This window comes from Adiantum capillus-veneris, chromosome 14 (assembly GCF_014529385.1).
Source record: "Adiantum capillus-veneris isolate H3 chromosome 14, ASM1452938v2, whole genome shotgun sequence".
In the NCBI taxonomy this organism is placed as follows: Eukaryota; Viridiplantae; Streptophyta; class Polypodiopsida; order Polypodiales; family Pteridaceae; genus Adiantum; species Adiantum capillus-veneris.
In genome coordinates, this window is record NC_140944.1 from 109,853,910 (window position 1) to 109,870,415 (window position 16,506).

At 41.0% G+C, this 16,506-nt stretch overlaps 1 protein-coding gene and 1 long non-coding RNA gene across 5 annotated transcripts; both read left to right on the forward strand.

Moving 5' to 3' along the window:
- Positions 1 to 370: 370 nt before the first annotated feature.
- Positions 371 to 12,833, forward strand: LOC147442921 (uncharacterized). Of its 4 annotated transcripts, none has more exons than XM_086528905.1 (14): positions 371 to 1,197; positions 1,533 to 1,809; positions 1,897 to 1,997; positions 2,131 to 2,180; positions 2,737 to 2,804; positions 2,889 to 2,945; positions 3,031 to 5,330; positions 5,410 to 5,563; positions 5,653 to 5,789; positions 6,993 to 7,921; positions 8,037 to 8,070; positions 10,780 to 10,885; positions 11,015 to 11,159; positions 12,418 to 12,833. In XM_086528905.1, the coding sequence occupies exons 1-14, from the start codon at positions 1,074 to 1,076 to the stop codon at positions 12,514 to 12,516; spliced, it is 4,581 nt and encodes a 1,526-aa protein (XP_086385031.1). In that variant the 5' UTR covers positions 371 to 1,073; the 3' UTR covers positions 12,517 to 12,833. The 4 variants fall into 4 exon arrangements, with proteins under 4 accessions (XP_086385031.1, XP_086385032.1, XP_086385034.1 ...); XM_086528906.1 differs by having other exon boundaries at positions 2,892 to 2,945; XM_086528908.1 differs by lacking the exons at positions 1,533 to 1,809; positions 1,897 to 1,997; positions 2,131 to 2,180 and having other exon boundaries at positions 1,076 to 1,197; positions 2,892 to 2,945.
- Positions 12,834 to 12,887: 54 nt separating this feature from the next.
- On the forward strand, positions 12,888 to 16,135 carry LOC147442922 (uncharacterized). The gene is made up of 2 exons (XR_015190217.1): positions 12,888 to 13,023; positions 13,172 to 16,135. It is a non-coding gene; the product is annotated as an uncharacterized LOC147442922 (long non-coding RNA).
- The last annotated feature ends 371 nt before the right edge of the window (positions 16,136 to 16,506 follow it).

Below are 16,506 nucleotides of genomic sequence, written 5' to 3' on the forward strand. Positions count from 1 at the left end.
AGGGAGAGAGGCATCCCATCACACACACACATCCGTATATGAGAACAGCCCCTAAGAACTTGGAACATGTGTCTTCAGGTCGCCAAAGGAAGATTGAACCCAAGACCTTAAACACAGAGGTTATGACTCTACCAACTGAACTAACACCGGTTGACAGAATAGGGTAGGCTTATTGCTCAATCATGTCCTCCTATGAATGAGAGTGAGAGAGAGAGAGAGAGAGAGAGAGGGGACGGTTTGGTTGGTTGATGGCAATGCAAAAGATATATTGTGACCTGCTGCTTGTTTATTGAAACCAGAAAAGCAAATGGGGAAGTGAAAGGTGTTTTATAGATCTGGTCAAGGCATCCCAAATTCCAATCAACTACGCGCACACACACAGAGAGAGAGAGAGAGAGAGAGAGAGAGAGAGAGCGCAAAGCATTACCATAGCTACATGATACATCGCAGAGTTCTCACCTCGCATTTCAAAGTCGCCCAGCTGTGTTCACATTGACTGTTTCAATTTTCACCTAGCTCATTTTGCTTCTAAGAAGTACGCGCGCCCGCGTGCTCCCCCCGCCTCCCCCCACACACACAGTAGCCTTCACAGTCCCCGATCCTCAATTCGCAACCCCATTTTCAATTACTCCCTGGAATCGAGCCCCTGTTTCCGCAAAAATTTCTATTCTCCGTGCCCACAAATCTGACCTTTTTGCAGTTTTCTTTACCATTTGAAGAGCCATTTTCGCAACAGCAGGGGAATTACATGAAGACGCACGGATTTTGCGCATGATCTGGAGGTAGCTGGAAGACTCGCATCAGCTGCAGGGCATGTAAGAATGCGTAGCAGAGTCGTGTTTCCGGTCACTTAAGCAAATGGGCAAACAGGTTTATGGAACAGGGGATTTTATCTGGGTTTCAACACAACGCATCTCTGCAAATCAGCGAAAGTTGCCATTCTCCTGAGAAAGTGCAAGCCGAGCTGACACATATACTACTGCTTGAGCTTGACATTGAACCGGACTCATTACAGGGATACTCTTTCATTGTTCGGCTGAGTTTGCACCTCTGTTTGCTGCAAATCCTCTACAATGTTCTATTCTCAGTTCATCTTAGCAAAGAAGGGACCGCTAGGTACCATATGGATTGCTGCACACCTTGAAAGAAAGCTTCGCAAAAATCAAGTTGCAGAAACAGACATTGGAGTCACTGTAGGTATGTATGTTCGTGCACCGCTCATGCTTGTAGCTACAGGTAGCTATATAGTTTACAATCAAACATGGCATCTATAAGAAGCTCAGTTTTCCAGCCATTTGCACATCATTGTATAACCTTAGAGTCATAGATAGACACATCATCACACACACCAACACAGGGGTGAAAAATTTGGCCAATTCCCAGCCATGCGCACATCATTGTATAATTCATCCAGTCTTAGGCGCATCATCGTATACATTAACCCTGGGAGGGAAAAATTGGGCATTTTCAATTTAGTACAGAAGACAGTGGTTTTTAAGAGTATCTAAGAAGGGTTTTTCGATTTGGTGAAGACTCGATTCTGTTTCCGGAAGTTCCTATCGCTCTTCGCCTGTCAGGACACCTTCTACTGGGAGTTGTGCGAATTTATTCGCGGCAAGTCAACTATCTTTTTAACGACTGTAGTGAGACACTTGGTAAGATCAAGCAAGCATTTCATTCCGCAGCTGTTGATCTTCCGCCAGAAGCAACAACTGCTCCATTTCATACGATCACATTACCGGAGACGTTCGATTTTGATGAGTTAGAACTGGTCCCGGATTCCGAAAGCTCTTTTCTTCACCTGAACGGGTAATTTTCTTAGATGGCTGTGTTATCTCTTCCTCCCGGCAATTGTACGCTCATTGTACCATCCATTTTTCCTTCTTAATCTTCTAGGAATTTTGTGGATCAACATGTAACAACTAGAGAGCAGATAACACTACAGGATACTGTAGACCACAATCCATACCTTGGCTCATCCCAGTTTGGACTGGATGGTCAGTTGAATCTTCCTGCCTTCCAGCTTTGTAGGGTGTACGGAAGCTTAATACCAGAAGTATACTACATCAAGACCAGTAGTATTCATACTTGTTAATGGTTTGGGTTATTTTCTGGTCTGTGTCTGTCCAGAGAGGTTTGGTGATGGAGGCTATGTCTCTCTCGGATTTGACTTCGATGAGGTATGTTTTCCTCTATATTTTAGGGATTGTCAATTGAGGCCTATTTTTGTCACTGTGTTTGTCATGCAACTGTTGACTGTACATTTTGATCTTTCTGATTTGTTGTTAGGACTGTTTAACATGAAGCTGATTGTTGTTTCACACATGAATGATGCTTAGAAGATAGTTAAAGAAATCAGGTTTGATAATGGATTGGTTATTACCTGAGACATGCGTTACATAAGGAAAGGAAAGGTGGCTTAATGACATATTTAATTCAGACTCTGATCTCTTAATGGGTTAGCTCTGACATGGGATTGGTTATTACCTTAGACATGCCTTACATAAGGAAAGGAAAGGCAGTGTAGTGGCATATTTAATTCAGACACTATGGACTCTGATTTCTTAATGGGTTAGCACTGACATGATTGTACGTCAGTTAACTTTGTTGGGTCTTTCTTTGAGTTCTATGGGGGCGGTATGTATTGGGCAAGCAGGTAGAGTTGATAATTATTACCCAAAAATGTTCAAAAGACCATGATACTTCTCAAATTTACCAATGTTAGTAAATTTTCAGGATTTTTTAGCAGACAAAGCGCGCTCGGCATCCGGTGCAAGCACATCATCAACTTTACCTAAAGAAGAGTATGACTCTAAAGTTGGCTTTTAAAATACATCGATGTTGGTCAGTCAAAGTTGTTCATTAGATTTTATGTTGCATGTTGGCAGCAGGACACTTCCTCCGGTTGGAGATGAAAGCAACTCAGAACTTTTGTTCAAGGAAAAGTAAGTCCCTTGAAGTTTTAATGCAAAGGTTAATCAGATATTACATGGGATCCCCTTCACTGTTTGTATACTCCCAATTTCGCAGTGTGGCAGGTCCATCAGTCGGTTGTGAACATGAAGTTACACTTATGGAAATTGATAATCATCATGAGCCTGTAAATTCAGGATGCCATGAGGTTGATCTGCTTGGAGAAAGGGCCAAAGCTGTTCTTGGTATTCCTGAAAGGGACAACTGTCCGAATAACTTGGTTCAAGCAATTTCTATTGACCGGGTGATTGAACATGCTGACGTTCAAGTTGCTCCAAGAAAAGAACTTGATTTTACTTATAAAAACCATGACACCCCGGGCTTTCAGCCCTATACTCCACGTGCCCTTGAGGCGTGCACCCCTGATCTCAATCAGGAATACTGCCCACCAGACGAGCCTTCCACTCCAGCATTGGTTGATGAGACATCCCTGCCTATGCACAAGGAGTTTACTGTTGACAATGCAGGAAGAATCTCACCGTCTTTTGCAGGACATCCTGAAAGAATAGTTGCATCTGAAACACTTCCTGGGTCTTTGCCAGCACATCAGATTCCAAGCCCCTGGGCCTCTTCTACCAATTTAGCAATTAGAAGTCCGAGCAGTGCTTCTTTTCAAGGGTTCACCCTTCAGCAGGCTGCTAATTCGAATGAAATTAACGGGGTGTGGTCCACAGAATCTGAAAATGTAGTCAAGGGGAATGCAGCTGCAGTAAATTCAGTCATGGATTATGCTCAGGGACATTCAGTCAAGGAGAATGCAGCTGCAGTGTCTACTGCTTTCCCTAGCTTTGCTCAGCAGGCATTTTTGCAACAGAGCATGACAGATGTACTGCATGAAGGCTCTAGGTTTCCAGAAAATGCCTCTGATTGTTTACGGATTGCTGCCGGAGCCTCTTCGCCCCAATCAAACAGCACCTTATTGCCATCGGTAAGTAGTCAATGGGGTAACACTTCAAATTATGTGGAGAATGCAGCTGCAGCAACTTCAGTCACGGAGAATTTTCAGGTACCTTTAGTCAAGGAGAATACATCTGCAGCGTGTATCGCTTTCCCTAGCTTTCCGCAACAGACGTTTTTGCAACAGAGTAGGACAGATGTAGTGCATCAGGGTCCCAAGTTCCCGGAAAACGCCTCTAGCTCGTTTGGGATAGCTTCTGGAGCCTCTTTGCCCCAATCAAACAGTGCTTCATTGATGATGGTAAATAATCAACAGGATAACACTTCAAATCATGAGAATGCAGCTGCAGTATCTTCAGTGATGGACAATGCTCACGTACAGTCCATCAAGGACCATGCTGCTGCAATGTCTACTCCTAAGTTCCCAGTATATGCTTCTGATTCCTTGGAGATAGCTTATGGAGCTTCTTTGCCTCAATCAAACAGTTCTTTATTGTCGTCAATGCATAGTCAGTGGGGCAACTCTACAAATCATGATGTGAATGTAACTGCAAAAACTCCTGTCATGGAGAGTGCTCAACTACCTTCAGTTGAGGAGAATGCAGCTGCAGTGTCTACTGCTTTCCCTAGCTTCCTGCAAAAGCCAGTTTCACAACATAGTAGGGCAGACGTACTGCCTGGAGGTTCTCAATTTCTGACAAATGCTTCTGATTCCTTCTTGATGCCTTCTGGAGCCTCTTTGGCCCAATCAAATGGCAATTTATTGTCGTCGGTAAATAGTCAACGGGCTACGCCCTCAAGTGCTGTTGTTTCCGCCCATTTTCAACAGCAAGGTCTTCCGGTTGGCCCATACAACTCACAGACTTTGGTTGGAGTTGGAACTGGAACCCCAGGCTTTCAACCACCTAGCATGCTGCTGAGCACCATGACTGGTGGACAGGGGTCTATAGGACCATTTACTTCTCCAACTTGCGTCAGCCCTTCATTATCTGCAAGGACAGGATCCTATTCGCCCATGGAAAATGTCCTTCCATCCAGACACATGGAGCATATGGCTGTGGAGAAGAATTCAGCTGCTATTGAAGGTTCCCTATTGCAGCCCACAGCCCAACAATGCAATGCTTCTCAATTGGGAGTCAATGCTTCATTGATGCTACCAATGGCCGTGGAAGAATGTGAGACATTGAGGTCAGCTTATAATCGGCAAGACAGAAGTGCCAGTTTTCCTTTACTTCAAGAGGGCATGTCACATGACAGAATGCCAGGTTTAGAGCTAGACAGGAATAAGTTTCACAGTCATATCATTGGGGGAGCAACAAAAGAATTCTTACTGCCTGAATTCGATAAAACACCTGGTTTGAGGGTTGAAACTCCTTTTCCAACTCCAAGAACATCTGTCTTATCTATACCCAATTTCAATTCCATCCCTGGGGATGATGATGTGCTGGCATCTATTCTAGGTTAGTATACAAGCACTCATGCTTAAAAATCTTTTTTGAAACATTTTTTTAAGTTGTCGATGGGTTTGCATTCTGTCAGGGCGAAGAACTCAAGCATTCAATGTTGTGTCAACACCAATTGCGCAAAAACCGCCTAAATCAAGGGCTGTAAGCAAAAGACCGAGGTTGCTATCAAGAGCTACTCCCAAAAGACGAAAAGTTGAGTTGGATAGCATGGCAGTCTTGCATGGAGAGTGAGTATGGCTCGAGTTAAGATGCATTATAACCTTCATGCTTCATGCTAGTTTTTAACCCTGACTCAATGTTTTTTGCTGGAGAACAGTGTCATAAGGCAACAGCTAGCAAGTGCAGATGACATCCGTCGAGAGAGACGCAAGGCGCCTTGTACTCGGCGTGAAGTGTGGGGTTTTCTCAGGGAATGTGAAGGCCAAGAGAATTTCGATGAGCCTACTTTACCTGGTAATAACGAATGCTACACCGTGCTTGGGGTGCAAAATTCAAATAAGTGTCCCTTTTTTAGCTTTGTGGAGTATGATTTAATCGACATTGTGAGGAAATTGACTGGTCCTGGTAGAAGTGACCAAAGTTATTTAGAAATGTGGCTTTGCTTATCTCATGACTATTTAGGTAGAAATGATCATATTGTGTCCTTTCAGGCATACATTACCATGCCCATATTGAAGTAGCAATGAAACTTTGGCGTGTACAATCACCAAGAGCTGTTAGTTTTATCATAAGTAATTTTTCGATTTAAAGGATCATCTCACTTAACCACTTTCAAATAGATGGAGAAAGGTGGTTTTTGTCAAGATGCTAAGGGGGGAAAAAGGCAAGAACACATTCTGCCAAAAACCACTTTTGTTCATTCAACTAATGACACAAAAACATACTTAAAACAAGCCCATGAGTGAAAAATTTGTGGATATAATACAAAAAAATCGATGAGGGTCAGAAGTTAAGATTCATAGAATTTTTGGAAACTTGGGTGGTTGGTTTTGTAATGTAAGTTTTAATTAGGAAGTAACTATACCCATAATTCTTGGGCACTGATGATGTGTGGGATGTCATAACTATTAGCCAGCATATGTACGACAAAGGTAATGATGTTTCACTTCCTGTGTGGAGAAGCAGTGAATCAAGGTCCTACACTGTCAAGTTTTGAAGGATGTTGTTAAACTTGTTGTTCAATGCTTCATTCCAATTCATTGCTTATTTTGGGACCAAGAAATTGCTTATTTTTGATATTTATATGATATGATTCAATTTGGAGTTTAGAATCAAGTACTTCACTTTGTTAATGTCCTTGATTTTAAAGCTGACTCTCTATGGAACATAGGGAATGCCATATGTAAGGTATATGTTGCCCTTCTCTTTGGTCTGGACCATTTTCAGGTGGTTCCTTCTGCCTATTTGAGCATTGCATTCAAATTAGTCTTATATACGATTTGACTTCTACTCTTATATATACCCTTTGTAAATGTGTGTGCGCCTCTTTGTGTTATGTGTGATGTGCAAGTGTTTTAGCCCTTTTTCTAGTTTGTAAGCTCAGACTTTTCTGAAATTATGAAGATAGATAGTTGATTGTCTTGTTATTCAAGGCTCGAGTTGTGCAATTATGCCAGTGACATAGTGACTTACAAATTGTCTGGTGTTTTTTGACAGAAATTTCTTCTGATCTTCTTGACCTTTACCATGATGTCTTACATGGGCATGAATCAAGGCCTCGTCCTTTGACTGGTGCTGCAGAGGCGAAGCAAGCCGCCTTGGAAGCTGTGAGAGAGGATTGCAGTGAGCTGGATAATGCAGAAGACACAGATCTTTTGGCGCATTATGTGAAGAGGATTTCTATGAAAGATGCATGTCCCAGTGAAGCTGTTGGCACTACTGAGAATCTCTTGCCTGAGAATACTGCGAAGCAGGTGTCTGCTAATGAAGATGCTTGCTTAAACCAGGGCATGGGAAATGTTGAAACTTGCTTATTAGACAAGGGTTTGGAGCTGCCAAAGGGAGCTGTAGAAGATGAGACAGCAGTTTTACAAAATCCTTTTGGGGGTTTGATGCAAGCAGGAGGTGCAGAAACGGTGAGAGCTGAGGAGCCTTCTGCGATTGAGGTGGGTACTGAAGTACTTGATAGAAAAGAAGGGCAAGCAGTTTCATTTCCTGATGCAGAAGTCAAAGAGGATACAAGGAACAAAGATGTAATGGAGACGAGAACAGAGGAGCAAGGTGCTCAAGGTTCTGAGCTTCAAAGAGAACTAGAAACTTTATTGGTCAGTGGTTTTTCTGAAGGTGACACAAGTAGAGGAGTCGTTGATCAAGGTGTCGTGCAGCAGGATATTGTAGGTATGGAGGAACAGGATTTACCTAGTGTTGACCTAGATAAGCAAGCTTCTCATGAAGGGGAGATCGTTTCACCGAAGGAGGATGCTAATTCAGAAGCTTTGTGCATACCATCAGGCGGGAAGGATGCTGCATTGATGCCAGTATATCAGGCTACAGGTGTTGACATTGGAGACACTGAAGAAGAAGAAGTTAAAACAACTAAGTCTGTTGTGTTTGAAGAGGAAACGCATCAACACAGCAATGATGAGGTAAATAGCTGTAAGCGCTATTGAAAACTACTAACCTTGTGTTTTGCGTTTTTCTGGGAAACATCTCAAATGAATCTCTTTCTGAGTAAACTCCATGGTTCACTTCACTTTGCAGGAAATGGCTGCTGCAGAACCTGAAGGAGATACAGGTACTAGTTTTTTATTTTTGGTGATTTGGCGTTATTTTTGATTTTGCAACAAAAATAATTTCATTTTGTACCTCCTTCACTATTCATTTTTGATTTGATGTTAAATCGGTTTGGTGATGAAAAAACCTCATTAATATTCAGAACCAGTATGTTGTCATTCTGAACTGCTTGCTCTTGTGTTTGGTTAACTTTGGTGTGATTAACTATTTTTGCAAGTGGAAATTGCGAGTTAGTGAAGTTAGCCTTTTAAAGGGCGGGATAGATTTCCATCTTTAAAAGTTATATATCCAACTTGTGAGGACATAGGATGGATTTGTGTTGCTTTAAATTGAATATACAGATTATTATCATGGCTGATTTATCTTGTAGTGTGGAATGCATTGCTAGAAAACACTGTTCACTAATCGAACAAAGAATCGAGGCACCTCTGAGACTAACACAAGACTCTTAGAGCTGAAATGCACCCTGAATACTTCAAAAATTCGGGGGATAAGATACATTATTTTTCATGTCTAAAACTTGAAAAGGTCTCAAAAGATTTCAGAAGGTGGCATAATCAGTTTCAATGTGGTTTTTTTTAATAATTTTTATTTTTATTTGTATAAAATGCTCATATGAGCTTGAATTGCATTGACTCAACAAAATACATCAAATCCTGGCATATCCTTGCACAGGTGTCAATGTGGTTTCAATGCTCTCAAAAAGAAAATGGTATTTAATGATCTCTTTCAACTACAGTAGGAAGCTGTGCCATGCTTTATGAGAACAATTTTGCCATCTGCTTGGTTGTAATTTTGTGGGTGGAAGAAGTTTCTTTGCAAAGGCAACTTGACATTCTCTAGATTCTACTTTCCCAATTGTCCATCAATTGATGCTCAAATATAATCTGAGAGACATTCTCCCCCGATCAGGTCAACGGTTATAAGATCTTGGTAGATCAAATGCCTTATGGTAATGATAATGCTAATGGGGGCTGTGCCATTTACGATGGATCATGGAACTGATGGGTATGTTTTTGTGTGGATGACTATTGTAAGGGCATATGTAACCGGCACTTTCCTTTATACGTGAAGCTGGGATTTTTCTAGATACATGTAGGTATATGTTCAAGTCATATTGCAAATTGAGTTTTGTCTGAGTTGGGATGAGTTGAGATGTTGGAACCAGGAATTCCTCTCTATTTTTAGTGGTACACGTGCCCTGTTCGCTACCATTTTGGTGTTGTACTTCTTCCTGTCTAATGCTTTTGTTTAGTGCTATGCTTCATTATGAGTGTGGCGTGCATCTTTGTTTCCATGGTAGAAGCATAGTACATAGACATGTGCATTGGTGTATGGGCATTTGTCCGTGTGATGTGTGTTGTTCTAGAAACATTTATTTATTTAAGGTTCTGCACCCACTATTGAGTAGTGATGAAGGTAGTGGGGATTTTGTAGCATTAGTTGCTACTAAATGCTATATAGAATCCTTATTAATATGGTCTTATGGATGATTCCCATAAGTTTGTATGTAACTTCATGTGCATGCAAGCTCCATGCAGGAGGCTTCCACGGTTTCTAAAATGTTTTTAAAGTCATTTGGGCTTTTGGCCACTTTCACATTATCTAGACATTGAATTAAAAAGTTTAAAACGTTTGTGCAGAATGCAAAATAGACATTACTAGAATTGCTTTGGACATTATCATAACATTCTTACCCAACTTTTCCCTGTAGATAATTCTGTTCAAGAAGTTCATCAAATGTAGGACAAAAGTTGAACGTGCTTGTACTTGCACACTCTATATTGAGTCCGGCTATTTATCTACTACTTTTAGTCTTGAGAACAGGACATGTGTTCGAACAACATGACTCAGCAGTTTGAAAGTCTCTCAATACCTTTTAGAGTTACATTCATTGTTGAGGACGGTGCTGTTGCTTTGATGGGCAACTAGGGTCGTTTGGGCTGTGAATATGCTTTCATTGAGTCAGGTTTAAAACCATGTCTGCCTGCTATTTCTCTAGAACTATTCTTCCTGCTTTTGGATCGTTTCAGGTATTTACATAGACTCTTAGTTTGTGTTTCTTTTAAGGGAAAGAAAGAAAGAAAGGTTTTTAAATGTCTCTTAAAGGCCAAAGTGGTCCATGAGACCAATCAAGGTACAACTGGTGATGATATCTCATCACCAGTTGTACCTTAATTAAGAACTCCAGGAGTTGTTGTACCCTTAATATTAATTAAGGAGGTTAACAATTTGTCCTTTTCCTATTAAATTAAGAAGATCAGCTATCAGCTTTAGGGCTGGTGGTCTTTTGAGACGTTTCAACTTTGCAAAAACTTAAAAGGTATTCTGGTGGGTTGTTATGTTGTTTGTACAACAGAAGGAAAGATGCTTAATATGTGCTGTTAGTGTGATGAGACGTCGACACTGTCCATCTGCTTTTAGATGATCATTGAGTGTTACAGTGAAGAGCTAGGAGGGAGCTTTAGTCCAAGTAGATTGTTGGTACACATTATGGGTCCTTTTCGACCGTTCCATGTATCTTTTCTCCTTCCCTGTTTGGCCTTGCTTGCTTGATTACTTTGTTTATTTGATCTCTTTATTTATCTCCTGTTTATGTTTCTACTTGATTTTATATCCAGACTTTGTGTTTTTGTAAGTTGTAGTTCTCTGAATAACATGTAATTAGTTTTTAGGCCCAAATGCTGATGACTTTGCATATTGTATGCAGATTTTCTTGACGATGACAATGATGTAGCATATGCTGAAATTGACTATTCTAGTGACGAGCAGGATGTCTCAATCCAAGACGACAGTGGATGGTCTACACGTTCCAGGTCTGGTGGATTTTTAATGATTAGCTGATAGTTTGTAAAGGCATGAATAATGAGACTGACTGCTAGAGTCAAAACTGCATTTTGTTGTGTGTCTGCGGCTTACTCGTTGGCCATGCTTTGTCGCCACAGGAATGTGGGGAAATATTTGAAAACAGTGTTTCAGGAGATGGAAAGCAGCTCAAAAAGACTGGATCAAAGAGCAACATTGGGGCTTGAACGCTTACTAGCTCGGAGAACGAGAAGGGAGGCTGCTCGCATGTTTTTTGAAACCCTGGTTCTCTCTCTCTCTCTCTCACTTCTTCTTCTTTGAGGTCAACTCTTGTCGGGTAGATCTTTGAGGTCTCTTGGGATAGTTTCCTACGACGTTAAAAATTCTCTTCTTCTCGTGTGTGTGTGAATAAAAAGAGGAAAATGGTATAACCTTTCTATCACCCAAGTATGGTAGATTGGTTATGCCATTTCCCTCTTGAATAACAAGTCTTGAGTTCAACTCTCGTCGGATAGGATAGTTTCCCACGATGTTAAAAATTCTCTTCTTCTCGGGTGTGTGTGTGGTGGGGGGGGGGGGGGGGATGTCTGTATGAGGAAAATGGTATAACCTTTCTATCACCCGGGTGTGGTAGATTGGTTATGCCATTTCCCTCTTGAATAACAAGTCTTGAGTTCAACTCTCGTCGGGTAGATCTTTGAGGTCTCTTGATATAGTTTTCCACGATGTTTTCCGTGATGTTAAAAAATTCTTTTCTTCTCGCGGGGGGGGGGGGGGGGGGGGGTGTGTGTGTGTGTGTGTGTGTGTGTGAGGAAAATGGTATAACCTTTCGATCACCCAAGTGTAGTAGATTGGTTATGCCATTTCCCTCTTGAATAACAAGTCTTGAGTTCAACTCTCGTCGGATAGATCTTTGAGGTCTCTTGGAATAGTTTCCCACGAAGTTAAAAATTCTCTCTTCTCCTCTCTCTCTCTCTCTCAGCTCTTTCCACTGCCAGTTTGTCTGTACTTCCTATCTAATGGCTTTGTTTATTGCTATGCTTGATTATGGCTGAGTCTGCCCTGCATCTGCAGAGTCATGAAAGAAACTTAGAAAGTAGACTTTCGTGTTAATTTATGTTTATGTGCATATACGTGGTGTGCGTGTGAGGTTGGGAACACTATTTGGGTAACAATGACAACCAGGGGGATGTCGTTTTATCTGTTTATAACATACATTTGGATTGTTTTGTTTTGTAGATGACTGCTATGAGTCTTTAGCTTGCACTTTCCTTTAAGGGTGAATTTTGGGTTTTTCGTGGATTTATCTAGATGTATGAATGTGTTGAAAGTACGTACGTACATTCTCTCATCCATAGATATGTATGCACTCATGTCTTTATCTTAGTTTATATAGTTTATAGTTGTATTAATTATTTCTGTGTGCAAGCTATTTTCATGTGTGAGAGCTCAAGTTTACATGTAAAATTGGAGGTCTCTTTTGTGTGTGTGTGTGAGAACACAGGTTGGGTGAGGCACTGAAGTGTATATCAAATTCTTGCAGGTCTTGAAGACCAAAGATTACATCCATGTAGAGCAGAATGTCCCATTTCAAGAAATTCTGTTGTACCCCAACACAAAACTAATGAAGACAGAATTTTAGAAATTTAGTGTAACTAATGTTGTAATGATATCTAACCTTATACACAAGGCCCTGTAAAAACGAATAGCTAGGGCCTTGGGATGCAAGTCAAGGAAGGAAGAATTTAGCTGATTATACACGCTTATTACAAATAACTACCGCAGTACTGGTCGTATTGCCGTGTGTACAATATTTCCTTTGTATATTTGTGCAACTGATTCTAGGACACTTAAAGGGAGGTAGTGTGGTTACAAAGGGAGAAGATATTCGCGCTGTCTATGCTCCGGGACCTTGTATTAAACCCTGTTTATTCATTTACATAAACCGCCTGTATCGGATGTGAGGTATTCTTGTCGTTTTCTAGGTTGATGATGATTCTTTAACAAATTAGCAGGGATAATTCCAAAGTCTGGTTGTGCACGTACAACCAGAATGCTTTTGCGTTTCTGTTTGAGTGAACGCAATTCAGGAACTTGAATATGAAGCTCTGCATGTATGGCTTTCGAATCTGCAGCCCTTGCACAGCAGGTAAATTTATCTACTTGTAAACATTATATTGCAACTTGTATGATAAAATTTTGGAGGTCAATTTTGAAAGTCAAAAGCAGAAGTTCTCTTGTTCCATCGATCATTTCTCTCTTTTTCAATGTTTGACCTCGTGATTTTGTGATGTCAGGATGTTGCACTGAGTTGTGTGCGCCTTACTCGTATGATTGAAGTCAATGCAATGCATTTTTTGAGCATCATTGGCATTTTGAGAATCTTTGATATCTCACTGAAACAGATCTCCAAGAATGGCCCTAAAACAGACCTTTAAATATACCTCACAAGTTGGGTGGCATTATTGCTCTTGGCATCATGGCAGTAATACACTTCTGAACACCTTGCTGTCTCTTGGCTGTATCCGTTTCAAATGGATGGAGGAGAGAGTGAAGGCGCTCTAGGAAGTGTTAAGATGTGCTTCTCATACACATGCATGCATGCATATCAGCAACCATCTAGTAAAACATGTATGGGAAGGCAATGCTGACATGTGGATGTACAGACCTAGGGGTTGTATGTCAGTCCTTAGAGGGTGTGTATGAGCTCTATCAAGATGTCTCAAATTGTCTCTACAAGTGGAACTGCTCTGGACTCAAAAATGCAAAAGCAACGGGTCCGCCATATGAAACACAGTGTTAAGACTACTAATTAGGGCCCACCGATCGTCAACCTCTTGTTGCAAGTCATGGGGGATCACCTCCAAGGCTTGGTATAGTCGTGGTCGGACATCTTGGATCTTGATCATCATGCTAACTGACTATGTCTGGTACTGGAGTGTTGTTCCCGTGAGAGCTGACCATGCTGCGGAGCCCCAAGTGAACTGCCTAGATGAACAAAGTGAGGGGAGCAACCAAAGAGCTTGCAGCCAGATCTATTGTGCCATGGGGAAATCCCATAAATAGTGTCTCTATGTCTCTCTATGGTTACCACAAGTAATGCACTCTCAGGGGCGGCCAATGTGCTCCAACCAACTGTCCACTGCTATAGCCCTATGAGCACCTAGCCACTTGAACATCGTGGCTCTCTTGGGCTGTCGACTGTCCTAGAGATTCAGCCTGTGCACAACGAAGTTAAGCTTTGCAATGTATAAGCTGATTACTCTTATGACCAGATTCTCTGGAGATGTAACTTTTGGGGATCATTTCAGCCTTTTGAAGACGTTTAATGTAACATTTCATTTCATCTCTCTCTATTGAAATGGTAGCGTCAATGTCTGTGTGTACTTCAACTTTTTGCTACTCTTATGAAAGGACTGCGATCCAAAGAGTAGCATAAGCAATAGCATGCCCAACAATCCTGAAATCTTGGGCTTCCTATAGATATCCATGATATCTAATGTTTTAACTGATGCGCTAAAGAGTGGTATCTGTTTTTAACAGTTGTGCATTGGAATGCAGGCTTTCCATTAATAATAGCTTTTAACATATTTTGGTGAGTTCCACATACCATAAAGATTAGAAAGCTCTTAAAATGAGAAATTGGAGGTCACTAGCTTTTAAGAAAGCTTACAACTAATTTCTTCAAAACAGAATTGACCAAAGCTAAAGTGGGTGAAAGACCTATCGAATTGTGAGCCTTATATGAATAGAAACACGTCGAATGCTCTTGGAAAAATGCTTGCCCATCATACTTACATACCTCGATAACTGCAGAAAGAATGTTATTAATTACCAGATCTGTCCTGATTTGAGAGTTTCCTTGATCCACTTGGAGAGGCTTAATGCCTAATGTTTTTTTCTGCTTGAAGCAGTAGGCCTCCCCAATCTTGGAAAAATATAAATCCTTTCAAAACAGATTGAGTGCATGATTGAAGGGTGAGTTTAATGAATGAAAAGCCTCGTGGAAATGGATAGTCAAAATTCTTTCATGTCATTATAAAGACGCAGTTGAGTATGTGTTGATACATTGTATTTTTTCTTCTTTACCTTTCTCCTTGAGCGTTTTCTTCTCTTTAGTGTACTATGTATGTAGTGAATTTATTTCTTTTGAAGCCATTTGAAGTTTGTCTCAAATTAGAGAATTATAGGGGGGAGGAGAGAGAGAGAGAGGGATGAATCTTTCTTCCCACCTGGGCGTGGTGGTTAGTTCTTTTTCGTTGGGATGAGGATCACATTACATGGCATTATGCACCCCTACAATGGTTCGTTTTACATTCATCGTATGGACTACCTTGATGTTTGCATAGCCGACACATTGTCTCCAATGTGTCTCCACCAATGTACTTCCCCTGGGTGATAAACCATTGAGCATCTCCTGAGGTCTCTTATGTACACAGAATACAGCCCCTTTTCTTGCACACACACAGAGAGAGAGAGAGAGAGAGAGAGAGAGAGAGAGAGAGAGAGAACGAACTATTTAGCTCCATGATCACCTATTTAAATGTGATTTAGTCACTTATATTTGAAAATTGCCAAGACTGAATACACAGACATGTTACGAGGAAGAGTAAGAACTTGACAAATTTTATTGTCTCCTTTGTAAGACTTTGCTTTGTAACCGTCAAAGTCGTGTTTAGCAAAAACATACGTGGAGAAAGTAGGAAGCTAGTTTATGCTAGAATTCAGGCTCTACATTTGGATTGGAGCTTTGACATTTCATTGTACTATGGTTCAACCCCTTGAGACATGTGGGTTTAGGGTGAGTGGGCGCAATCCCGTAAAACTAGTCGAAGCAAAGCTTTGAATGGCAAAAAGAAAAGATCTCTCTCTCTCTCTCTCTCTCTCTCTCTCTCTCTCTCTCTCTCTCTCTTTGATCGATCGAGCAATTGAGCTGGGGATATCAGACGCCCATGAATGCGGAGGACTACACGGCATCGACGGAGGCTACATCAGAGGGTTCAGATCACTTTGGCCCGACATGCACGATGCCCAGTCAGATTGCTGACCATGAGGATATTGATGAGATCCACCAGCGACCGATGCTAGATCTCTTGTGATTTAGCTATCCCAGCTAGCTGCTTAGTTCACACCTACCAGTTTAGGATCCCATAATATTTTTATTTGTCATTTTGTTACTCTTGACTTTGTATCAGATGCACCACATTGTAACGTTTTGGTCTCATAGGTCACTTTGGCCTTTTGAAGACGTTAATATAACATTTCATTTCTCTCTCTCTCTCTCTCTCTCTCTCTCTCTCTCTCTCTCTCTCTCCCCCTTCCTTTCTATCTATTCTCCCCTTCTTTAATTATCTGTTTTTATTTAGAACTCTGATAATACATAAGCAAGCAACTCGCAAGCTTCCAAGAAGGTAGCTTTCATTTAATCTTACATCTTGGCAAAATTGCTATTTGAATACATATCTTATGCTTCTATGTCACCTAGCAGACCTTTTTTTGAGCCATGTTATGTCTCTTCCTTTCCTTCATAAGATGGGTGATGACATGTTAAAGATTTTGCAAGCATCAAAGTTGACCTTGCCATAAGTAACCTTTTCCATTATATAAGTATACACTACATCAAGCCCCTTTT

Coding starts and splice junctions, on each gene's coding strand:
- LOC147442921 (XM_086528905.1), top strand. CDS start 1,074: ATGTTCTATTCTCAGTTCATCTTAGCAAAGAAGGGACCGCTAGGTACC. Junction 8,071..10,779: donor AGAACCTGAAGGAGATACAG/GTACTAGTTTTT, acceptor TATTGTATGCAG/ATTTTCTTGACGATGACAAT. Junction 10,886..11,014: donor GGATGGTCTACACGTTCCAG/GTCTGGTGGATT, acceptor TTGTCGCCACAG/GAATGTGGGGAAATATTTGA.